Source organism: Malus domestica, chromosome 09 (genome assembly GCF_042453785.1).
Source record: "Malus domestica chromosome 09, GDT2T_hap1".
NCBI classification, from domain to species: Eukaryota; Viridiplantae; Streptophyta; class Magnoliopsida; order Rosales; family Rosaceae; genus Malus; species Malus domestica.
In genome coordinates this window covers 4,582,369-4,609,112 of record NC_091669.1, presented here as the reverse complement: position 1 = coordinate 4,609,112, position 26,744 = coordinate 4,582,369, and the positions used below count along the sequence as shown (strand labels likewise).

Below are 26,744 nucleotides of genomic sequence, written 5' to 3'. Positions count from 1 at the left end.
GGGCAATCATATTTAAACCCATTATTTTATTTTTTTTGCACCCACCAATGTGGGATTCTAACACTCCCCCTCATGTGTAACCCCATTTAGTGATTCACACATGGAGATCCACACATCAGCTATTAAAACTCAGAGGTGACTCTATGTTAAGAGTTGAGACTTGTTTTCAATGGAACTCAGAGGTCGGCTTTATGTTAAGAGTCCTGGCTTGTTTCCTTCTTGGTGACAAGCTTGTTAGCTTGCATAGTCCGAACCTTGGCTCTAATACCATGTTGAAATTTTTTAGATCGACAGGCCTGGGGAAAACAAGTCTGGACTCTTAACATAGACCTGACCTTTGAATTTCAATTGTCAATGTGTGGATCTCCACGTGTGAACCACTAAATGGGGTTACACGTGAGGGGGCGTGTTGGCAATCCCACATCGGTGGGGGAAGTCAACAAGGGTGGTTTAAATATGATTATCCTACTCTAACTAATACCGATGCCTTTTGTGGTAATCCCCAGCACCTAACGGATTGGGTAGGTGATAAAGTTGAGGACAATATTAATGTCGTTAGAGCGGGGTCTTTCGGGCCCATCGATCTAAAAAAATTTCAACATAGTATAGAGCCCACGGTTATGGGCCCGTGCAAGCCAAAGGCTTGTCACTGGGGAGTGTGGGCTTGGAAACAAGCTTGGACTCTTAACATAGAGTCAGCCCTTGAGTTCTTAAGAGGCACTTCCTGAAAAAAGATTGAAAACAAGCCTGGACTTTATTGGAAACAACCTCTGAGTTCCAATTGCTGATGTGTGGATCTCCATATGTGAACCACTAAATGGGGTTACACGTGAGGGGCGTGTTAGCAGTCCCACATCAGTGGGGAAAGTCAACAAGGGTGGCTTTAAATATGATTACCCTACTCTAACTAATACCGATGTTTTTTCTGGTAAAATCTCACACCTGACGAATTGGGCAGGTGGTAAAGTTGGGGACAGTATCGATGTTGTTAGAGTGGGCCCTCAGGCTCGTCGATCTAAAAAAATTCAACAGAATAATCAGCAGTACATATTTCTAAACAATGTCACTATGTCATTCTTGAATCACAAAATTATTACTAATTTTTATAGGGATAATGTTGGGAAGACCAAATTTTTTAAACCAAATGATGTGGTTGAAGGTGATTGGATTATTAGTTAAATGATTGGATTATTAGCTAAATGTCAATTAACGTGTTTGTTACACATCATTTGATTTACAAATTTGGTTAAAAATTTGGTCTCCTAGCATTATCTTTTTTATAAATCTTAACTAGTAAAAGTTTAACCATAGATTTTAGTAAAACGTCAGTCTTTTTGTAACTTGTTGGTTTTGCCTTACTTTCCATTTCAAAATAGATGAGCATAAATTCTATGAAAACAATGTACTAGCTTTTTGGTTTTTTGAGTCGTACATCGATATTTTTACACTAAGTGGAGGGGGAGTTCGGCTAAACCACACAATGAGCAGCTTAATTTGGTATCGAATTCGCCATCTACAAGATTCGAACTTAAGACCTCTCACTTTCAAGTGAAGAGAAATACCACCAGACCGTAAACAAGAGCTATAAATCTAAGTTGCATGCATGACAATGGGATCGAACGACCATTGATGAATGATATTGTAGATATAATTTGTATATTTTGTTAAATTGTATTATTTATCTCTCCAATATGGAGGTAATATATATACATCCACACCCTGTAGCACAAGGAATAATAAAAGAGAATTTAACCTAAACTAGGAAGGAATCTCTCTAACATCGTAAACCAAATTACATTCCAAGACTAACTAATTTACGACTCACGTCAACATTGTGTGGGGGCTTGAGTTTGCTCTGTAAAGTTCAGCAGAGTGCGGGACGAGATTCGAATTTGGATGATGGAATGGACGGTGGAGATGAGGTTGAGAGTGTGAATGAGAGTGATGTAGGGTTAATTAGTTGTAGCTGGGAGGACTCGTCGGAGTTGAAGAACAGCAGGGTGAACAAGACTAGTAGAGAGCATAATTCTACTACTAATGAATCGATTAAAGGAATGCATGGGACAGTCTTCTCTGAGATCAACGATCTAATGAATTTGTTGTTCCTTAAATTCTGCAAAATTAAATTTTAAAGTTGTTGATACACAAAACCGGAGGGGTCTTGGAACAACGTAAATCCGACCGTGAGTCTGCAAGAAAGTAAAGAATACAAGATGTATCATGGTTCACCCCAATATTTGGGCTACGTCCACACTGATGTTGATTGTATTCCTCTGTAACTGTATGTATGGATTACAAAGTGTTGTTGTGTTTGTGAGGGTATTGCCCTCTGTTGGGTTCACAGAGGAAGAGAGTTGAGAGAGGGATGCTCTGAATATGAGAGCCTCTGTTTGAGGATATGAGGCTTGAGGATTGTAAGGGTGAGGAGTCACTTTTATAGACTAAGGGCTCATCCCATTTTACATAGATCATGGGCTCAATGTCTGGAAGCCCAAATAACGAGGCCCAATATAATATGGTACTAACAAAAGTAGTGTTGAACAATTAAGTATTCGTCATATGGTATTTCTCTTTCTGATTTTGATAGAGAGGTTAGCTAGGTTGTACGTAGAATATCACCAAGATTCCGTGATCCGTTGCTGAACGTCAAAAACAGAATAGGACGACCAAAACTAGTACCGATGAATGGATCAACACGAGGATCAATGTTTGCGACGGTGTTTATTAAACTAATAAGGCAAGAGTTGATGATCGAGTCGAAGAAGCACAGGAAATAAAAAACGAGCTGGAGGATATAATTGTCAGTCGTGGCGCGATAAGCGCAAATTGTTTAATGGCAATTGGTGCGAGTTACAAATATATCTTTATCAAGCAACCTACCATTCTTATTGACCTTTTAATTTCCTCTCCTACCACTTGATTTCTTAAATATCAAGCTACCATAAATCTTTATTTATTTATTTCTTTTTCTTCCTTGTAGCAAGTAGCGAATGGAATTAAAGAATGCATGCATAACTGCATATGGTATGTCGAAGTTCCATTTACTTGTCCATCTATATATCCAATTCAAAGTTTGCTTATGCAGATCAATCTCAATTTCCGTTTAAAGTCTGCGCCAACCACTCAGCAACCTCTATGAATTCCAATCGAAATGGTCCTTGTACAAATTAGGAAAGAAAAATAGACTATACAGTTGGATAATTTGATAAAACTTCGGTTGGTCAACCCTAATCTAAATTATTTGTCGGTAATATGGTATAAAATATGCCTCATTTGATGTAAAAGCTCATGCCTAACGTGTACCGTTAATTTTTACTTTGTGTAGTAAAGAAGCATTATTAGGCATGTATAACACAAACTAAGGGCTTGTTTTGGAATCAATTATTAGTAAGAAATACACAATTAACTTGCAGGAAGCACTTCAAGTCATTTTAAAACCAAAATTTTTTCTTTAAAAACTTTTTTCAATCATTGTAAAAGCTCTTCTAAAGGATCAAGCTCTAATACAATAATAGATTAGTACCTAGTTTCATGCAGTGTTCTAAAAAACGGCCTTGGCGGCCGCCTAGGCGCTGGGCGCCTAGCAACCGAGGCGTTTTTAGGCAAATCGGGAGGAAAAATCGGGTTGGGCCTAGGCAGTCTAGGCGGGCTGGGTGGTCTAGGCGGGTTAGGCGGGTTAGGCGGGCTGGGCGGTCTAGGCGGGTTAGGCGGGTTAGGCGGGTTAGGTGGGCTAGGCAGTCCTAGGCGGTCCTAGGCGGCCCTAGGCGGTCCTAGGAGGTTTTTTTTATTTTTTTATTTTGTATTAATTACGTGCTTTTTTCTTTTTTGGTTTCATGGTGGTATACTTATGGAAATGGTGTATCTAATTTGCAAATGATGGATTTACTACAAGTTCATCCAATACTTATGGAAATAGTGTACCTAATTTGCATTTTATCATTATTTTATTATCTATACAAGTATAGTTTTTTTTAGGTGTCAATATGCACTTATTTACAAGATATACAAAAAATTTACCTAAATCCGCCTAGACGCTAGGCGCTAGCCTGCCGCCCGACTAGCGCCTAGCGTTTTTGAGAACCTTGGTTTCATGTGCACACGCATTACTGTCTCATTTAATTTGACTTTGTGCACATTCAGCCGTACATGCATCTCTTTCTTTTTATTGTGAATAAACTAATCCCATAAACCCTAAAACAAATCTTTTGGAATGTTTAACCAAAAACAATCTTCTAGAGGATGATGTTGATAGTTGACCAAGAAAAAAAGAGCATTCATTATTCCCAAATATAAAAAAAGCTTGTTACAGGTGAGGAAATGGGTGTGATATGCGTACATCATTTTTTATTTCTTCCACATTTTTTTGGTTTTTAATCGTCAGATCGGATAAATTGAAGAAGATCAACTGACAGAAATTAACAAGGAGTGTGTGGATAGCACACCCTGTGAGGAAATTGGCACTTTTCACATTATAAAACATAAATTAATTACGCAGGGATTACATCTATGTCATCTTAAAGCCAGCTAACTTTCGGGATAAACGATTTTGTACGACTTTTTCACGTTTTCCCCTTTAAATACGACCACCCTTCATTGAACTCTTCCATGCAAAGTTTCGACTTTCAATTTATTTCACAATTATTCACAACATTCTTTGCTTAATTAGTTCTTGGAAACTAGAACACAATGTTGCACAACCTGCTTGGCAAAATCACGGGCCAGCAGCAAGATGGGGAGAGTAATATTGGAAAAATCAATGGGACTGTGGTGTTGATGAAGAAGAATGTGTTGGACTTCAATGACTTCAATGCTTCGGTTCTTGATCGTGTGCATGAGTTGGTCGGCCAAAGGGTTTCTCTGCAGCTCATCAGTGCTGTTCATGGTGATCCTGGTGAGCTTCAAATCCTCTTTGTATTGTTATTTTTGTTTTTAGAGTAGTTGATAGGTCTGTAAAATCGGATGAGGTTCGATGAAATTGCTCAGGGTCGAGGGTCGAGGGTTGAGGGTCGAGGGTCGAGGGTCTAGGGTCTAGGGTCGTTTAACCGTATTTTGGATAGTGGCCTAACTTTTTTTTCCTTTACGAAAATTGTCTTGAAAACTAAATTATAGCAACTTGCACAAAATGGCCCTTACTTGAGGTTGTTATTTGGATGATCATGATAATATAATGCATATGCATCTTATTAATTGATTAATTATTGGTTTACTAGATAATGAATTATAGAAGATCTGAGAATATGATTTAGTTTGGATATATGTATTTGTTTTTGTAGACAATGGATTGAAGGGGAATCTTGGAAAACAAGCATATCTGGAAGACTGGATTACCACAATTACACCGTTAACAGCAGGAGAGTCTGCATTCAAGGTTACCTTTGACTGGGAAGAGGAAGTAGGAGTCCCAGGAGCATTCATAATACAAAACAATCATCATAGTGAGTTCTTCCTCAAGACTGTCACACTCGATAATGTCCCCGATGAGGGCCGTGTCCACTTTGTTTGCAATTCATGGGTTTACCCGGCCGAAAAATACACCAAAGACCGTGTTTTCTTCGCTAACAAGGTAACCGATGATTTGCGCCGACTCGTTGCAATCTGCCGCACTTTGTGCAAGCATAGTTTACTATATGAATAACGTTCGTGACCGCAATATGTTTGTGCAGACTTATCTTCCAAGCGAAGTACCATTGCCGTTGCGCAAATACATAGAAGAAGAACTAGTAGAATTAAGAGGAGATGGAAAAGGAAAGCTCGAAGAGTGGGATAGAGTCTATGACTATGCTTACTACAATGATCTGGGAGATCCTGATAAGGGTTCGGAATATGTCCGCCCAATTATGGGAGGGTCTACTGAGTACCCTTACCCTCGCAGGGGCAGAACTGGCCGACCACCAAAAGAGACGGGTAAACGATTAACATATGATGCTTTTCTTTTTACTTTTGGTGTAGTCTCTCTGACAACTGTACTAGTTGATCTGCTAATTTGGATATTAACCAACTGATGTTATGATCGCTGAAATTTTTCTGATCCTATAATCTAACAGATCCTAACACCGAGAGTAGGTTACCGATTGTTTCAAGCTTAAGCATATATGTGCCAAGGGATGAACGGTTTGGACACTTGAAGATGTCCGACTTCCTTGCATATGCACTGAAATCTATAGCTCAGTTTATTAGACCAGAGATAGAAGCCTTGTTTGATAAAACTCCTAACGAGTTTGACAGCTTCAAAGATGTGCTTCAACTCTACGAAGGAGGAATTCCGTTGCCTGAAGGTTTATTCAAGGAAATCGGTGACAGCATACCTGCGGAAATGCTCAAGGAAATTTTCCGAACTGATGGTGCACAGTTCCTCCGATTCCCAATGCCTGAAGTGATCAAAGGTAACGATAACATATTGAATTTTGACGCTTACAATTGCCTATGAACTATGATTTCTATTTTCTTTCATGTAACGTGCTAATGGTTTAATGATCTGGAGCAGTGGACAAGACTGCTTGGAGGACTGATGAAGAATTTGCCAGAGAAATGCTGGCTGGAGTGAATCCTGTCAACATTCGCCTTCTTCAAGTAATCTTCATATAAATTTGTCTCTGTGTGTGTGTGTGTGTGTTTTTTTTTATGTTGCAATGCTAATGGACAAAAAAGCAAAGAAAACTTTCGATTGTCATTTTTCTTTCCGTTTTTCTCCATCTTTAATCATATTTGCTTCAAATGAATTGCAGGAATTCCCGCCAGCAAGCAAGCTAGACCCAAAAGTTTACGGTGATCAAACCAGTACAATAACCGAACAACATATAAGGAATAACTTGGATGGACTAACAGTGGATGAGGTAATATCTTACATTCGTTTCCTTTGATAGAAAAACTGATAGTATGCTGGTACGTTGCAATTAGCTGATGTTGACTTAACATCATTTCGTAATAATGAAAATGAATTTTGTTCGATAGGCACTCAAGAACAAAAAGCTATTCATATTAGATCATCACGATGCATTGATGCCGTACCTGAGGAGGATAAACTCAACTTCCAACAAGATCTATGGTAGCAGAACTCTCCTGTTCTTGAAAAGTGATGGAACTTTGAAGATATTAGTGATCGAATTAAGCTTGCCTCATCCCGACGGAGATCAATATGGTTGCATTAGTAATGTTTACACACCAGCTGAACAAGGTGTAGAAAGCTCCATATGGCAACTGGCTAAAGCTTATGTGGCCGTAAACGACTCTGGAAATCATCAACTTATCAGTCACTGGTACAACTCTTTTGAAGAAAAAGGTCTTATTAAAAAGTTTATCGTACATATTGAAATGTGATTTTTCTGATTTTGATTTTGTTTTTCCTTATGTTTTGGTGACAGGTTAAACACCCATGCGGTGATTGAGCCGGTTATAATAGCTGCGAATAGGCAGCTAAGCGTGGTTCATCCAATTTACAAACTTCTGCAGCCTCATTTCCGCGATACCATGTACATCAATGCAATTGGCAGGGGAATCCTCCTTAATGCTCGCGGAGTTATAGAGTCGACAGTTTTTCCAGCTAGGTATGCCTTGGGGTTGTCATCAGCTGTTTATAAAGATTGGATTTTTCCTGAGCAAGCTCTCCCTGCAGATCTCATCAAGAGGTAACACAAATCAACAATTTCCGACTTATTAGCAACTAAAAGTTACTCAAACGAGCAATATTCATTTCTTATTTTAACCACATTGTGTTGCTTTCTATCAATACAGAGGCGTGGCAGTCAAGGATGAAAATTCTCCACACGGTCTTCGCCTACTGATAGAGGATTATCCATATGCTGTTGATGGGATTGAAATCTGGTTTGCAATAAAAACTTGGGTCGAAGACTATTGCGCTTTCTACTACAAGACCAATGAAATAATTCAGACAGACGTCGAGCTCCAATCCTGGTGGAAGGAGCTCGTAGAGGAGGGTCATGGGGACATAAAAGATGAGCCCTGGTGGCCTAAAATGCAGACTTTTGAAGAGCTAGTTGAAACTTGCACTATCCTCATATGGACTGCTTCTGCTCTTCATGCAGCCCTCAACTTCGGACAGTTCTCTTACGCAGGATACCTTCCCAACCGCCCAACCATAAGCCGAAAATTCATGCCTGAGAAGGGAACTCCTGAATACGAAGAGCTGGAGGCCAGCCCTGATACCGTTTTCTTGAAAACAATTACTGCTCAGCTGCAGACTGTACTTGGTATTGCCACCATTGAGATTTTGTCAAGGCATTCCACTGATGAAGTGTATTTAGGGCAGAGAGACACTCCTGACTGGACATCGGACACAGCTGCATTGGAAGCTTTCGATAAATTCGGAAAGAAACTGGCTGAAATCGAGGATCGAATTACAAGTATGAACAATGATGAGAAACTGAAGAACCGAGTTGGATCAGTCAAGATTCCGTACACTTTGCTCTTTCCTACTAGTGAAGGTGGAATTACTGGCAAGGGAATTCCCAACAGCGTCTCTATCTAAACGGGAAGTCTTTCAAGCTCCTATAAATAAAGAATGAAACCACTCATATGTATTGTATTGTATGGGATCAAACAAGCGTGCATTTGACACAATTTGGAATTTAAGAAAATAAACACATCTAATTTCCTACTAGACGTCTAAGAATGAGTACTCAAAAGATCAAATGCCAGAATTATATGTTAAAAGTACAAGTTTTTCCTTTTGGAGTGTATTTGAATTCTTTTCGACATTCACGAGATCAACCGAATGTGTATTTGACACACTTCGGAATTTTAGGAAATAAACACATCTAATTACTTCAGTCTAAGGTAGGAGGGAAAAAGGTACTGAGATGCCATCAATTCTTTGCTACTCGATTTCATCTTATTTACAAGAAAAACCATGAGATTTGAGATGGGTTGGAAGGATAATTATTAGAATATAGAAGGGTACTTTTGTCCGTAGGGTTTTTTGTTTACCCCTTGATTTCATCTTATTTACAAGAAACCCGTGAGATTTGGGCTGGGTGGGAGGGTAATTATTAAAGGTTAGGAGGGTAATTTTGACTCTGACCATATTTCGATATATTTACGGTTTTACCAATCTATTCTAAAGTAGACCCTCGATTTTTCATTATTTACATTTATGCCACCTCAAATCAAGGGATGTGAGAGAGAGACAGAAACGCACCCATTTGGCTTCGATTCCCCTTTCTCAAACCCTAGCAGGCACAACACCATCTCTGGAGTAGCATCGGCTCCTGCTTCCTAAAACCAAAACACACTTCCCCTTCGCAGGTTGGGGACGAGGACGAACGACGAATCCGGACTGAGTCAGCTCGGCCGCCGCCGCAACCCGCTCATCGTCTTCGTTTCGCTTCAAATATCCGAGCTTTTCTACATGTCGGTGAAGTACAAATTTCTTCCATAACTCTCGATTCAACCTCATCTCTTCTCATTCGGTAAGATTATTACACTACTTTTAAGAGAATTGAAACTTGAAAGATTCAAACTTTTGGATGGTCGAGAATCTGGATTTTGTGCAGAAAAGAAAAACAGGGCTGTTCAGTGTTTATCTGTACTGGTTTGTCTTGCGGAATTATTATTTCAAATGAAGCTGTCGGCCAGCTTCTGTTTTTTCCTCCAGTCTGCTGCTTCAATCAGAAAAATGCCAAAAGAAAAGGAAGGCTACTTCTTATCCTTATTTTCTTCCCCAAAACAGGGAACAAACACAAAGATTTTATTTAGCCGAAAGTGAATTTGGCCACATATTCAACAGTTTTTGCAGAAAAATGATGAATGTGCAGCAAAGCAATCAGCGGTATGGGCTGCACTGAGAGAAGGAAGGGGGACAGAAGGGTTGACAGGTTGGAGGGAGAAGTTCGCCGGGATTTAGGGGAGAGGATTTTCGGCAGTGAGGTGCGGGTGGCTGTGGCTGTGGCTGATGCATCGGTCAGAGGGTTGTTGGGGGGACGAGAGGAGGGGGACAAAGGGACTGACAGATTGGAGGAGGGTATGGGTTTTCAGTTTTCAGTTTTTTTCCCCTGATTCTGATTCAATAGGTAATGCACTGTTTTAAGTTCATTGTTTATTGTTTGGTTTGCCATTTGCTTTGTTAAAACTGTCATTGAAATTTTGTTGTTTCACTGTGCTCATTTCTGTGCTTCTTCCTGCTGTTTGCTTCTCTTCCCTCTGTTGGTAGATTGTTTTTCCATTTCTTGGTTCCTTATGTATTTCTTGGTTCCTTAATTTTGTTAGGTGTAATTACTGATACAAATCTCTTTACTGTGTTTGAATACAAACTCTTATTCTCTCTAATTTTTGGCTATGTGATGTATCCTTGCAGGTGAACCATATGGACGTTTTTGAGAAACAGAGAGCTTCGTCCACTGGAATGTGGAATTGATAGCAGCAGGTTAGTTCCCCTTCTTTTTCTTATCTTGATATGTTACGAACAACATGATCAATGGTCGTGATCGTATTGTGGTTTTATCGTCGCTGTAATATGTTTCACCGAAGTCACTTTCCTGTCTTTTGATTGATTCCTGATTGTTAGATGTATTGTGCTACATGACAGCTCAGTGTTTATAGTTTGCATTCATGTCTGCTTTAGAGAGCATGCTGCCAACCAAAATGCCAGAAAACCGTATTGTATGTGAGACCCCAAAAACCTGAGACCAATTTGAGAGTTAATGGAAGCATATGCATGTTTCTACCTTTCCCATGTATCAAAAATGTCATTAGTAGTTCTCCAGCTATCTCCTTCTTTAGCACCCCATAACCAATTCCCTGCAAAGAAAGTGCGTGAGCATTTCAAGATTCTCTGACAACATATCATCATTGGAGATGTTGATTGACTGAATTGATTACAACCATAGATGAAAATATCGATAATATAACGATATTTCGCGAGTATTTCTTTAATTATCGCTATAATATCGCGAAAATATCGATAGTATCGCAATATTATAGATAATATCGCGAGATGAACCTAAAAATATTTGAAAATTTCTGAAAAGTCTCAAACATGCACATAAAGGGATTCGAACTCCTCCCATCTAACTCCTTCAGCGCCTTGACCACTATATCACTTACGTTTTTGTGAAAACATGCTAAACTATTTATATATATGGTTTTGTTTTGAATTCTTTTTGCAAGAAACAAATTTGCACATATTCCAAATTTTTTGTGGTATTATATTTTAAATTGTGTCAATTAATTACTTAGTCAATGGCATGTGGTTTTTAATTTTTCTATTTTTTATTTGGTCCCTTACATGTATGGTTGGAAAAAATTCTCAAAAATCCCAAACCAAACCGAAAAAGTCCCAAACCAAAACCATCCCGAAAAATACCGAAATTTTCGATATGGGATTGGTTTCCAAATCCCATTTGTTTGGTAATCCCGAAATCCCGAAAAATACCGAAGTATTCGGTTTCCTATTGACTTTTGGGTTTCGGTTCTTGAAAGTCATTGTCATGGTTGCTGACTACTCTTCACAATACACTTACTCTACACATAGAGATGATGAAGATAGTGAAAATTTAGAACCTCATAGGAACTCTATGTGGTACTTAGTCACTCATGTATCTTATCATGCAATGTATAAAGTGTAAAATATTGTACTAATTCATTATATATAAATGATTATGGTGTGTTTAAACTTCTTTCATTAATTACTACATATTTTCTACACTCACAATATTTGACAGCTCGCTATATAATCAACTTAAATCAGTTAAATCCATCATGCAATGCATTTCATTCTAATTTTTTGTGATAAACTAATAGATAATTGACTAAATAAACATCCTGCAAAGTTTCAATAAAAATTTCCAAGTTTTTCTTACAATTTCCGTGGTTTTCATGTAATTTTTATCGATATCGATATTATCCCGATATTTCCGATACCGATATTTTCTTCCTTGATTACAACATATATAACTATGACAGTTCCATACAACAACAGCAAAGCCTTTTCCAACTACGTTGGGTCGGCTATGACAGTTCCATAAACAAGATTAAATAATAAATATGGTTTCAGGTCTTTAGGTATTGAGATTCAAAGTTTCAGGCCATGTCGATTATAGCCCAAGTGGGTTGGAATCTCCTTGGAGATTTGATCAAATCAATAATTTTTCCATTAAGGCTGAGAAAATTATTGTGTCACCTGATGGCAGCATTATAAATGGTAACATACAGCTTAAATATTCATCACGTTAAGGTTTTCATGGTTATTCGAGAAATATCATATTTAGATCACTATAATTATTTATATAGTACTGACTGGGCTCCAATTTTAAATGACAGGTCAATCCCCAATTTTTATGACAGCCTTCGCACTTGGGATACACTTTCAAGTGATCTGAGGGTCCTCGGGTAGTATTATATCCTTTTGGACCGTATAGACTGAAGAGTGTTTTCAAGGCATGAAATGAAAACAATTTGGCTTTTGGTTTTTGCCTCATGAATCATGAGAACGATTGATTACATTAATATGTGTTTTATTCATGGTTAAGGTTGGTGCGTTCAAGTCCCGCAGCAACGCGTAGGTATTTTTACTAGTATACTACTAAACCTCTAAAAATAAATACTCAAAAAGATTAAAAACCCGTTGGGTGAACTCTCCCAATTTGTTCTCTTGTATTAAAGGACAATGCATAATTAAACAAATAAAAAAAATTAAAGTGTTAAAAAAACATGAAAAAGAATATGCAGAAATCACTTTCCGTCTCCCATGACATGCATGCCAAAGACTTCATTGATAATTCGTCAGGCCCACTGCCTACGTGTACAAAAGAGAGAAGATATAACGTGATTAATAGATGTTGATCGAGAATCTTTATTCTAAAATTTGACTTGAAAAGTCTTTGATGATCATATGTCGCACTTAAATCTCAGCAATTTCCAGTTAGAGAGAAACACACACAACCACGCATATGACATATCTATAAACAAGAGCCGAACAGCGTATTCATTCATACAACCCCAGCAACAAATTAACACCTTTATACCATTTACCATACTATGATTATATCAAATTTCATCTCTCATCTGTACCTTTCCTTGTTTCTACACATGATCATTGCCACCACACTCGCTGCCACCGATCCCCCACCTATCTACACTCCGGTGGAAGATATCACTGTCCATTGTGGCTATTCCGGCCAGTTATTTAATCAATATGATCAACGAAATTGGAGTGGAGATATCAACTCAAAGTTTACCCCCATAGAGGTACACCGAGCAGCTGGTGGTAACACATCCATGTTCAAAGAAGCACCTCGCTCGTTCTCTGTCTCCCAAATTCCTTACAGCACAGTTCGGCTTTCTCGCTCTGAATTTACTTACAGATTTAACCTCACCGCCGGCCAAAAGTTCATCCGCTTGTACTTTTACCTTGTTTCGTACCCTGACTTTGACCGCTCCAAAGCGCTCTTTTCTGTCAAGGCCAGTGGATTTACCCTTCTCGACTTCAATGCTTCTGTGAATGCCGATGCTGATGGGGTGGAGACATTATACAGAGAATTCTGCATCAACATTGAGGAAGAAGAACAAAGTCTAAACATCACATTCACTCCAAGTCGAAGCAAAGCAAGCCCAGATGCTTATGCGTTTATCAACGGAATTGAAATTGTGTCCATGCCCCCAAATCTATACTACACTGCACCAGAAGACCTTGATATTGAAATCATAGGCACCGAAAATCCAATTCGCGTTGAAAACAACACTGCTATGGAGACGGTTTACAGAATCAACATAGGCGGACGCGGGTTGTTTTTCAATAAAGACACCGGCATGTACCGCAACTGGGAAGGTTATTTGTATGAGCAAACTTTCTTGGATAATGCAAGTTTTTGGTTCAGCGCTCAACCAGTTAACGCAAGCCTTCATCTCAACTTTCATCTCAACTTTGCAAAAGCACCCAACTACTCCGCTCCGGAACAAGTTTACAAAACCGGGAGGTCTATGGGCCCAGACCCCACCATCAACCAGCGGCACAACCTCACCTGGGGATTTCCTGTCCCTCCCAAGTTTTATTACCTGGTTAGGCTTCATTTTTGTGAGCTTCAGCCTGAAATTAGAGAGATTGGTGACCGAGTGTTTCTGATCTACATAGCCAATCAAACGGCGGAAACACGAGCCGACATAATCCAGTGGAGTGGCGGGAATGGGATTCCAACGTACAGAGACTATGTTGTGTTCATGCCTCCCGGCACCGGAAACGAGGAGAAAGTATTTCTCTACGTCACACTGCAAGCAAACCCTCAACATTGGAAGACTAAGTCCTTGGATGCAATTTTGAACGGGCTGGAGATCTTCAAACTGAATGAAACAAATGGTAATCTCGCCAGACCAGACCCCGATCCCCCACATCCTCATCCCCAAGAAGTGATCCCATCAAGCAAAAATCTTTCCAAGTCAAGGACTCATTTTATTGCCGTTGTTGCTGGTGCAGTCTCCGCCGCACTCGTAGTGTTTTCCGTACTAGGGTTACCCTTGGTTTTTAGACACCGACGGAAATATGTCAAGGGCTACGTACACTCTAACCGCAGAGCGGCAAACTCAACCAAGTCACGGGGCGGCTCAACTCTGCCGTCCGATTTGTGTCACTACTTTTCGCTAAAGGAGATCAAAGCCGCCACCGAAAACTTCAATGATACTTTCATTATTGGTGTTGGCGGATTTGGCAATGTGTACAAAGGGTATATCGATGGTGGGGCTACCCCGGTTGCGATCAAACGACTGAAACCCGAGTCTTCACAGGGGGCCAACGAGTTCAAGACGGAAATCGAGCTGCTCTCCCAACTCCGCCACCGTCATTTGGTGTCTCTCATCGGATATTGCACGGATAAAAATGAGATGGTCTTGGTGTACGATTACATGTCACGTGGGACCCTGGCCGACAATCTCTACCACTCTGACAACCCGCCTCTGGCCTGGGGACAACGCCTCCAAATTTGCATTGGAGCCGCGCGAGGGTTGCGCTACCTTCACAGCGGTGCCAAGGGCACTATCATCCACCGTGACGTGAAAAGCACCAATATATTGTTAGATGAGAAATGGGTGGCCAAGGTTTCGGATTTCGGGTTGTCAAAAATGGGAATGACCACCGCTTCTAAGACTCACATCAGTACAATGGTCAAAGGCAGTTTTGGGTATCTAGATCCAGAATACTACAGACGCCAACAGCTTACTGAGAAGTCTGACGTGTACTCATTTGGTGTGGTTTTGTGGGAAGTATTGTGTGCAAGGCCAGCGCTGATGCATAAAGTGGAGCCGAGGGAAATGAACCTCGCGGAGTGGGCCAGATTTTGCCATGGAGAGGGAACACTTGATCAAATCATTGATTGTAACTTGAAGGGTAAAATTGAAGCCGAGTGCCTGAATAGGTTCGTTGAGATTGCTATGAGTTGCATTCATGATAAAGGAGTTGAACGACCTTCAATGAATGAGGTTGTGAGGGGGCTTGAGTTTGCATTGCAGCTTCATCAAAAAAGCATTGCAAGTAATGGTGATGGTGGCGTTAGTACTGAACAAGGTTGTGCTAGCAATGAATCCATTCAATGTATATCCGCAACAATCTTCTCTGAAATTAATGATCAAAACGGAAGATGACGCGAGCAACGTTTGGCCAGAAAGCAATTGTATTTCAATACAAAACTAATTCAAGAGAATTATGTTCCAATTGCATTCTTTTTCACTGTACTCAGTACTAAACTGCCCGAATCCGATACGATTAGTTTAGACTTTGTACACTCCTGTTTTTTTAGTTTTTCCAATTAAACAAATCAAAAGAAAATGAATGAAAATAGTAAAATGTAGTGTACAAAAAATGAAAAATTATGTCAAAAATCACTTCACGACTCCCAATTGATGACAAGCATGCCAAAAGACTTGATTGATATTTCGTCAAGCCCACTACCTACGCAAGAAAGAAGCCAGAAGCTGATGTTGCGTTCATGAACAATATCAATGCATATATTAGGGTGTAGTGGCTGGGGAGAGTCATCGGATTCGATGACCAAAACAAGTTGATTTATCCTCGCTGTGGATTTAACCAAAAAATAATAATTAACGACCATACCTTATATGCTTGATATCATTAGGTTATCTCCAATTGAAGAGGCTAAAATCTTAAAATTTAGCTCCTGTTGTAAACATTCCTAGAATAAGTATGATTGTGTAAATACTAGATTAGATTTGATTCTAGTTATCATTTCCTATTACAACTTGTATTACTTGGAGGAGAAGGAATATCTTCTCTCCCTTTACTACTATAAATAAAGGCACAATGTAGGAGGGATAACAACACACACATTCCCCTACAATTCTACAAATACACATCTCTCTTCTCTCTCCCACTGCCGCCGGCCCTCTCTATTTTGTCAGATAAAAATAGACCACAACACGTTATCAACACGCTCCTACCGCTGCGCTTAGGAATATGACGTTGGAGATTTTTTCTGCATCAAACTAGTTCATCCATATCATCACGCAATCAGGTTCTTTCCAAACAACGGTTTTTAACTCGATATTTTGCAAGCCCTGATAGCATGAACATTCACCATGATGCATGACCCAACTTTACGTTTAAAGTATTTTAGATTCTACATAAATTGTGTATGCTTCATAACCAAAATTGCTACAATTATGTGAATTTGATATTTGCCATGAATTGAATCTTACATATGTACATGCATTGAAACTATTATTTGCATATGTATCAACGTAAATATATGATTCATTAGAATTATACATGCATATAATATAATTGAATTAAAAATAAAATAAAATATAAATATTTTTGCGATTGGGGAATTAGGGTTATGTTCGAACCCGTGCACTTGCACCATGCAAGCCACAAGCCACCAGGCCCGCAGCCTGCGATGGCCCAACTCATCCCCATGCTTTCCCGAGTCGAGAACCAATCCTGGAGCCACGGCTCCAGGCCCAACACCCAGACCCGACGCCCAGAAGGCGTCGCCACCCATGAAATCGTCAACCAACATGGCCTGCAGCCATGGTCACCATGACTCAAATCGAGTCTTAAACAACACCCCGACCGACGCCAGAAGCGCCAGGTCCGGTGTTCTTCTCCGGCGACACACACCCAGCACTCGCTGGGGTGTTTAATCCCAAAAACCCGAGCCCTAGTGGGCTCCTGTCCCTCGACCTGCATCAGAGCCCTTTGGGCTTGCTGCTGCTCTGAGATGTCACGGTCCAGCCCGTGCGGGAAAAGAAAAAAAAAACAAAATTTTTTTGGCACGCCTGAAACGACCCGTGAGAAAAAAAAAAGAAATTTTTTTTTTTTGGGCTGCACACAGCAGCCCATTCCCCTTGCCCATGTCTCCCCGTGAGCTCCATGTGCCACCTGTGGGCTTTGCCTATATTTTTAGGCCCCGAGATTTTATTATTTAATATTTTTAAATAATATGGGTTTTTATATTTTCACCCACACTTTAATTTGGCCACAAAGACCAAATAAATTAATTCAATTATCATTATACAATATTTTTGCATATATTTGTTGCATATTTGTTTGCATATATATTTGTGTTTGTCTGCAAGAATATATGAACCTGAAGTTCATAATTACTTTGAAACCCGAAGTTTCTTATAAACATGCCTTGTTTGAAAACCTGAAGTTTTCTCTTAAACATATCACCCATGAAAACCCGAAGTTTTTCATGCAAAATTAAACCAATACATGTCTATTAGAACCTGTATGTTCTACTCCTATGTGAATGGATTGATTTTTCTCCATTACACTAACCACATCTTGTCCATCTATTTGTGATAGGAACATGTCGAATTTGAACAAACTCGACTTCACCACTTTGGAGGTCTCTGGAAGGAACTACCTCAAGTCGGTTCAAGATGTGAAGCTTCACCTCACTGCCAAGAACTTGCGTCCTGCTATTGAAAAAGCAACAACTGAACCTGTTGGCGAAGCTGAAAAAGCTACTGCTATGATCTTCATCCGAAAACATATTCATGACGCTCTGCAAACTGAGTACCTTGCTGAGGAGGATCCACGTGCATTATAGGTCGCTTTGGCTGATCGTTTCGATCACCAAAAAGACATATTCTTGCCTGAAGCAAGACACGACTGGCAGCACTTGCGCTTCCAAGACTTTAAGTCTGTGAATGAATATAATTCTGAAGTTTGTCGAATCCGATCACTTCTCAAGTTTTGCAATGAAACTTTGACTGAAGAGGATCTCCTGGAGAAGACCTACTCGACCTTCTCTGCTTCTAATATTGTCCTGCAGCAACAATATAGAGCTTAGAAGTTCACTAAGTTCTCGGATTTGATCTCTGTTTTACTTCTTGCTGAAAAGCAGAACCAGCTGTTGATGAAGAATCATCAAGCTTGACCTACTGGGGCTACTGCTGTGCCTGAAGCACATTATAGCACTAATCAGCACCCAAAACGCCAAAAGATGCGTGGTAAGGGCGGCCAGAAGCCATCCCACCAAGGTCAACAGAGTCAAAGCTCATCCAAGGGAGGAAACAAAGCCCAGAAGCGCCCAAACCTCGCTCCCAAGGCCCCAAACTTCAAGAATAAGGGCAAAGCACTTACCACAATGAATGACGATATGTGCTATCGTTGTGGTTCAAATGACCATTGGTCCCGTATTTGCCGTGCTCCCAAGAAGGTTGTAGATGAATATCATTCTCGTCGTAAGAAGTTTAAATCAAACTTCATGCAAGTGGAGGAAACGGAGACTACAAAGATGGAGGTTTCTAACTTTCATGAGGATATCACTCCTATGGAAGATTAGAATCTTAGACATAGACTTCTTTTTTAGTTGAAATAAAACAATTGGGGCCGAATTCCACATAGTGGCCGCACCCCACCTTGTTTTTGGTTGATTTTGAACAATTTTCCTTTATGTTTTGGATTATTAGTTGGCGATTTATTTTGGATATTCAGTTTTAATCCTTGAATAAATGAAATTATTTTGAATTGATACTTGTTTTTATAAACTTTTATGCATATGACCAATTCAAATTAATTTTTCATTCTAGGTATGACTAGTGGGAAAGTTAGTTGTCTGGCAGATAGTGCAACCACGGATACTGTTTTGCGTGAACGCATCTATTTCACTTACTTCGTACCTAAGAATGCACCTCTGACAACCCTCTCAGGCCCATCCAACCTGATAGAAGGATACGGTAATGCACGTATAATGTTGTCCAACGGTACAATCTTGACCATTGCTGAGGCACTCTATTCTCCACGTTCCGGAAGAACGTTACTAAGTTTCAAGGACATTAGAGATAACAATTACAACGCTGAAACCCACGTAGAAAACGGAGTTGAATTTCTGTGCGTAACTTCCTACGAATATGGCCAGAAGCGTATTCAAGAGAAGATGAAGCGTAACCCGAGTGGTCTGTATACTACGACCATACGCCCCATCGAATGCCACTATGTGGCCGGCCCTACCACAGGGACCGCGCACGAAATTACACTTTGGCATGATCGTTTGGGACATCCTGGACGAATAGCGATGCGTCGTATCCTCAAAACTTCACACGGGCATCCACTAACCCGAAGCTTAGGTTCGATCCATGAAATCGCATGTCAAACATGTTTTATGGGAAAGCTTATTACTAAGCCTTCTTATGACAAGATTCGTTTGAATCCTCCCATTTTTCTACAACGGATTCAGGGGGACATTTGTGGACCGATTCAACCTCCTTGCGGACCATTTAGATATTTTATGGTTTTGGTTGACGCTTCTACACGTTGGTCACACGTGTGCTTGTTGTCCACAAGGAACGCTGCATTCTCCAAACTGTTGGCTCAGGTTATCAAGCTCAGGGCTCACCACCCTGATTATCCGATCAAATCTATTCGATTGGATAATGCTGGAGAATTCACATCTAAAACTTTTGATGACTATTGCATGTCGATTGGGGTTGAAGTTGAACATCATGTACCCCATGTTCACACCCAGAACGGCCTGGCAGAGGCTTTCATTAAGCGTTTACAAATGATTGCTCGATCGTTGGTCATACGTACCAAGCTCCCGATCGCTGCTTGGGGCCATGCAATATTGCACGCAGCAAAGTTGGTCCGCCTGAGGCCTGTTGCGACACAACCATTTAGTGCCCTTCAGTTGGTCACCGGATGCGAACCCGACATATCGCATCTGCGCGTTTTTGGTTATGCGGTTTATGTGCCGATTTCACCGCCCTTACATACAAATATGGGGCCTCAGCGAAGGATGGGAATCTATGTCGGATATGATTCTCCTTCGATTATTCGTTACTTAGAACCTTTGACAGGCTATCTGTTTACCGCTCGTTTCACGGATTGTCACTTCTATGAAACAGTCTTCCCGCCGTTAGGGGGAGATAAGAATGTCAACGTTCCTAATGAACGACGCGAATTATCATGGACGACTCCCACTTTGTCTCATTTAGATCCCCGCACCGCTCAGTCTGAAGCTGAAGTGCAGCGCATATTAGATCTCCAGAGCATAGCTCAGAGCATGCCAGATGCTTTCACCGATCTAGCGCGCGTGACAAGATCACATATTCCAGCTGCGAATACCCCTGCAAAGATAGATGTACCAAATGTATGACGGACTACCCTCCTGGAAGCCCGGGACGCCAATTCTGGTGATCCACGTACATTAGCGGCTAGCCAATCATCTGCCCCTACACAAAAGCGTGGCAGACCCCTTGGTTCAAAGGATTCACACCCCCGGAAGAGGAAAACCACGGCACAAGGTCCTGAAGAGCCTACCGTGAATCCGACTATCGCTTACTCATTTTACCCAACTCATGAGGAAATTCTAGATTATGGAAGTGTCCTTGAAGAGACGAATCCTCCTCTCGAGAATTGTGAGATTTCGGTCTATTATGCTAGCTTAGATTATGTGTGGCGTAGAAATGAGATGATTGTCGACGATGCATTAGCATTTGCAGTAGCTACTGAGATCATGTTGAACGATGACATTGAACCGCGTTCCGTTGATGAATGTCGACGTAGAGCTGATTGGTCAAACTGGAAACAAGCAATCCAAGTCGAACTTGATTCACTTGCGAAATGTAACGTGTTTGAACCTGTAGTTCCTACTCCTCCACATGTGAAGCCCGTTAGCTACAAGTGGGTTTTCGTTCGGAAGCGTAATGAGAAGAACGAAATTGTGCGTTACAAAGCTCGTCTTGTAGCACAAGGTTTCTCACAACACCCCGGGATTGACTATGACGAAACTTACTCACCCGTTATGGATGTGATTACTTTTCGATACCTTATCAGTTTGGTAGTTTCCAAAAAACTGGATATGCAGCTGATGGACGTAGTAACCACGTATCTCTATGGGGATCTTGATACGAAAATTTATATGAAAGTTCCCGAATGACTTACATTGACTGGTTCAAATATTTCCAAACCCCGGAACACGCTCTCAATTCGGCTGAGGCGTTCACTATACGGTTTGAAACAATCCGGAAGAATGTGGTATAACCATCTGAGTGAGTATTTGACTAGTCAGGGATATGTGAACAACGAACTATGCCCTTGTGTGTTCATTAAGAAGTCACATTCCGGATTTGCGATTGTTGCAGTATATGTCGATGACATGAATCTCATCGGAACTCCTGAAGAGCTCGCGAGAACTGCTTCGCACCTGAAGTCGGAATTTGAGATGAAAGATCTAGGAAAGACTCGATACTGTCTCGGTCTCGAGATAGAGCATTGTTCGGATGGAATCTTAGTACATCAATCAAACTACACCCAGAAGGTGTTGCGCCGTTTTAATGAGGATAAAGCGAAGTCTTCGAGTACTCCTATGGTCGTTCGTACGCTAGATGCAAAGCGAGATCCATTCCGTCCGAAGGAGGATGATGAAGAGATTTTGGAGCCTGAAGTTCCTTATCTAAGTGCGATAGGCACTTTATTGTACTTAGCTCAATGCGCTAGACCCGATATCTCCTTCGCTGTTAATCTTTTGGCAAGATACAGCAATGCACCAACACGCAGACATTGGACTAGCGTGAAAGACATCTTCCGTTACCTTAAGGGTACTACGGATTTGGGCTTATTTTATCCCTACGAATCCTCGAGTGATGCCGCACCCTATGCTCATCGGGTTGATTCTCGCCTTGTTGGTTATGCCGACGCTGGATACTTATCTGATCCGCACAAGGCGCGTTCTCAAACGGGTTATGGCTTTGCCGTTGGAGGCACCGCAATATCTTGGAGGTCAACTAAACAGACCTTAGTTGCCACTTCGTCTAACCATGCTGAAATTCTCGTCTTACATGAAGCAACTCGGGAATGCTTTTGGTTGAGAGCAGTAATGGGCCATATTCGAAGCTCATGTGATCTTCATCCCGTCGTTAATGCCCCGACAACGATTTTTTAAGACAACGCAGCTTGCATCGAACAGCTCAAGAAGGGTTACATCAAAGGAGACAACACCAAGCATATTGCGCCGAAGTTCTTCTTTACACATCAACAACAAGAGCATCAGAAGATTGAAGTCACACAAATCCGATCACAAGACAATCTGGCCGACCTCTTCACCAAATCACTACCGAATGCGACGTTTCAGAAGCTTGTTCATGGAATTGGTATGCGTAAACTTTCTGAGTTGTAACTTTGCTATTTCTCTTTGGAATTATGTCAAACTCAGGAGGAGTATCTTCTGGATACTTGCTTGATCTTAATGTACTCTTTTTCCCTACGATTAGGAGCATTTTTCCCACTGAGTTTTTGCTACTTAACTAGGTTTTAACGAGGCACCCACCTTGGGCTGGTCATATCCCTGATGACATCCTGTAGACGTTTCTTTTGACTTTGCATTTCTCACGCATTTTTCCTTAGACTATGGATTTTGTCCCTACTTGGGTTTTTGCCATAGCCTTAGGGTTTTTTTTAGTGAGACTTACTACTTATGCAAGTTCCTACCTTATTGAGAATAAGCGTTGTTCCTTGGAATCAGTGCCGACGAGTCGACTTCCTCAACTTCTGCATGATGCTAAATCTACCTTAAGTATTTGCACACTCAAGGGGGAGTTTTGTAAACATTCCTAGAATAAGTATGATTGTGTAAATCCTAGATTAGATTTGATTCTAGTTATCCTTTCCTATTACAACTTGTATTACTTGGAGGAGAAGGAATATATTCTCTCCCTTTACTACTATAAATAAAGGCACAATGTATGAGGGATAACAACACACACATTCCCCTACAATTCTACAAACACACATCTCTCTTCTCTCTCCCACTGCCGCCGGCCCTCTCTATTTTGTCAGATAAAAATAGACCACAACAGCTCCGTATTTTTAACTATTTATGTGTACATAAGAGATTAGTAAGTTTTTTTTTCTCCAACGGTAAGAGACCTATAATTCTCACCCCCCTCCCCAAAAAAAGGGAACTTTAACGAAAAGTTTCCGATACTATTCACTTTAACGAAAAACCACATTTTTACACTAAAAAGTCAATCCTGATACTATTTACTTTACCATTTATTTTGTCCTTATCGTTAAAACTCAAAGTTTTCAAGCCCTTTTCATTAGTTTTCCTAAAAAAAAAAACTTTATAATTTTGTTAAACTTTTTAATTCATTCTTTTTTCTTTTTTTTTTGGCTAATAATTTTGGAATAAGTTTTTGTATAATCATCTTGTTTTATTTTTATGAACATTTTGATGTAAAAAAATTCAAAAAAAAAAGTAGTGAAATATGAGAAAATTGATTTATTTTATTTTATAGATAAGTGAACAATATGGATGGGTATTATATAATTTTGGTGTTGGATCTAATTTGGATTAATTAATAAAATTATTTTTACCGTTTGATTTAAATTTGAGCCATTAGATATCTTTTATTACCGCAAAAACTGATTAAATTGAATTTGAGCCTTTGGATTTTAAATGGATGTAGTTGGGCGCCACACTGGATCCGAACCCAGGAGGCGCTTCAGCCACTGGATCACAACGGCGAGCCAATATGCACCGTAAACCTGTTGCTCTCCATGCGCTCGCCCGCAGAGAATTCCTCCACCTTATGTTGCTGACTTACGTTGGGCCTGCGTGGGCCTTGTTTCACGTTATGGAATAGAAAAAGCTAGGGCCTTCGGGCCACTTAAAATCATGGTATAAAATATCGATATTTCGCCGATAATATCGTTTTTGTGAGAGAGCAATATTTTTACATTTATCTACTTAATTATCGTCAATATATCGCGATATTATCGATATTATCGAGATATTATTGATAATATCGCAATATTTTAGGACTGGTGCGAATCGGAGAAGAACGCCAGAGCTTCTACAACTCCGGCCGACTGTAAAAGAGCACCATAGACTCCGATCTAGGTATCAAAATGAAACACAAGACGAGAGGAATGTTTTTATTCCTTCTGTTTGCCATGAAACGGTCGGAGGTGTTCGAAAAGTTCCTCGACACTCACGGCCTCGCCGGAGCTGAGTGTGCTTTCCCCGGGTCAATCTCGTTCTAAAACCTTGTTAAAAAAACGAGATAAAACTTAGTATATCTCAACCACACAACATCCAAAATGAATTGAGGTAACCTGAGGCTTACCTAACCGGAGAAGGATCAAGAGAACTCGCCGGAGAGTTCCTGGGTTCCACTGTCCTAGCAACACCGAGAGAAAGGGAGAGAAAGACGAGGTTTAGATGGTGATAATGATGTCGTTGACGGAGTACTACGAAGGGTGTGCGGTGATTGGATGTGTGTGTGTTCGATGGGAAGATGAGAGAACACAGAGAGACTCGGGGAAGAAGAGGAAAAGGAAGAGAGTGTGAGGGAGGGAAAGAGAAGAGAGAGAGAGATAGGCTTGGACCCAGGGAACAACGAACAAAGGTAGGCCCCATAGCACACCTATTAAGACTCAAAAACAATTTTATAAGTAAAATAAACTCAAACTTAGTGAAAATACAATTTAAATTAGGGGTGGGTGTAACAATCTACCATGTAATGTAGAAAGTGTAAAATATATAATGAATTAGTACAATTCATTATATATGCAATGTACAGAGTTCCTATGAGATTCAAAATATTGTACTAATTCATTATATATAAATGATGGGTAAATTACATAGTAGCCCCTCAGGTTTGAGGTTTATTACAACCTCATACAACATCTTTAAAACATTTCACTTTCATACCTCATGTACTATTTTATTTCAAAATAACACCTCCGTTAGATTTTCCATCCATTAGTCTGTTAAATGCTGACGTGGCTGCCACATTTGTGCTTATGTGGCTGCCACGTGGCAAAAAAAATTTTATTTTTTTTTAGAAAAACCTAAATCTTCAAAAAAAAAAAAAAAAAAAAAACCTTAGAAAACCCAGATCCCACCACTTCCCCCCCTCCCCGGCCACCGAAACCCCATCCCTTTAGAAAACCCATAAGCAGCCATCAAGACCCCCATTCCCTTAAATTTCCCAACACACTCTCCTTCTCACTCTCACTCTCACCCAACACCTTCCCCACACCCCCAAAACCATGAATGTACCTTCTCTTTCTTCCTCCTCCTTCCCTCTGTTTCCCTCGACCTCTCCCGCTGCAACCTCTCCAGCCAAATCTCACCACAAATCTGCCACCTTTCTTCACTAATCCACCTCAATTTGAGTGGCAACACCTTTCACGGCCCTCTCCAGCCCGCCATTTTCGAGCTCTTCAACCTCAGGATCCTCGGCATCAGCCACAACGACTTCAAGTCGGATTTCCCGCTTGGGATTTTGAAGCTCAGTGGTGGTGGTGTGTCTTCGGTGCGTGCGTGGTTGTGTAAATGGGTGCGTGCGTGGGTGTACTGTCGTAGAAAGAGTCCGAGAGAGAGATAAAGAGTGAAAGAGTGAGAGATCCGAGAGAGAAAACCCCCCGGCCCTGCCACGACCCACGACCCGCGACCCACGACCCACCTCGCTTCCCCCCCCCGGACCTTCTGACAACTTTCCCGCGAACTGGGCTTTTTTTTTTTTTTTCTCTTTTTTTTTCTCCCTCTTCTTCTTCTTCTTGTTGCAGGTTTTAGGGGGATGAACTGGGGTTTTTTTTTTTTCTTTTCCTCCTTCCTCTTCTTCTTCTTCTTGTTGTTGTTGCAGGTTTTTAGGTTCTAGGTTAGGGATAGGGATGTGGGTTGATTGGGGGGAGGTCGTTGGGGGGTGGGTGAGAGATAGTGGGTAGGGATTGCAGAGAGGAGAGGGGGAAGAAAGGGGATCTGGGTTAGGGTTTTTATGCTTTTTTTTTTTTTTGGAAGATTTAGGTTTTTTTTTTAAAAAGTTAAAAATTATTTTTTTTGCCACGTGGCAACCACATCAACACAAATGTGGCAGCCATGTCAGCATTTAACAGACTAATGGATGGAAAATCTAACGGAGGTGTTATTTTGAAATAAAAAAGTACATGAGGTATGAAAGTGAAATGTTTTAAAGATGTTGTATGAGGTTGTAATAAACCTCAAACCTGATGGGCTACTATGTAATTTACCCATAAATGATTATGGTGTGTTTAAACTTCTTTCATTAATTACTATTTACTACATATTTTCTATACTCACAATGTTTGTCAGCTCGCTATATAATCAACTTAAATCAGTTAAATCCATCATGCAATGCATTTCCTTCCAATTTTTTTGTAATAAACTAATAGATAATTGACTAAATAAACATCCTGCAAAGTTTCAATAAAAATTTCCAAGTTTTTCTTACAATTTCCGTGGTTTTTATTCAATTTTTATCGATATCGATAATATCCTGATATTTCCATCGAAATTTCCGTGTTTTTG

At 40.4% G+C, this 26,744-nt stretch overlaps 2 protein-coding genes and 1 long non-coding RNA gene across 3 annotated transcripts; all 3 read left to right on the top strand.

Moving 5' to 3' along the window:
- The first annotated feature begins 4,686 nt into the window (after window positions 1-4,686).
- Window positions 4,687-8,485, top strand: LOC103411221 (probable linoleate 9S-lipoxygenase 5). Its single transcript, NM_001328780.1, is given in 9 exon segments — window positions 4,687-4,891; window positions 5,274-5,563; window positions 5,664-5,904; window positions 6,045-6,383; window positions 6,485-6,570; window positions 6,726-6,833; window positions 6,952-7,256; window positions 7,362-7,625; window positions 7,732-8,485. Coding segments are annotated over 9 exon segments (2,592 nt in total).
- Window positions 8,486-9,103: 618 nt separating this feature from the next.
- Window positions 9,104-12,481, top strand: LOC103411222 (uncharacterized). Its single transcript, XR_011571012.1, has 4 exons — window positions 9,104-9,425; window positions 9,510-10,025; window positions 10,310-10,378; window positions 12,274-12,481. It is a non-coding gene; the product is annotated as an uncharacterized lncRNA (long non-coding RNA).
- Window positions 12,482-12,590: 109 nt separating this feature from the next.
- On the top strand, window positions 12,591-15,652 carry LOC103442851 (receptor-like protein kinase FERONIA). Its single transcript, XM_070804679.1, has one exon. It carries the CDS (start codon window positions 12,991-12,993, stop codon window positions 15,580-15,582), a length of 2,592 nt encoding a protein of 863 aa, XP_070660780.1. The 5' UTR covers window positions 12,591-12,990; the 3' UTR covers window positions 15,583-15,652.
- The last annotated feature ends 11,092 nt before the right edge of the window (window positions 15,653-26,744 follow it).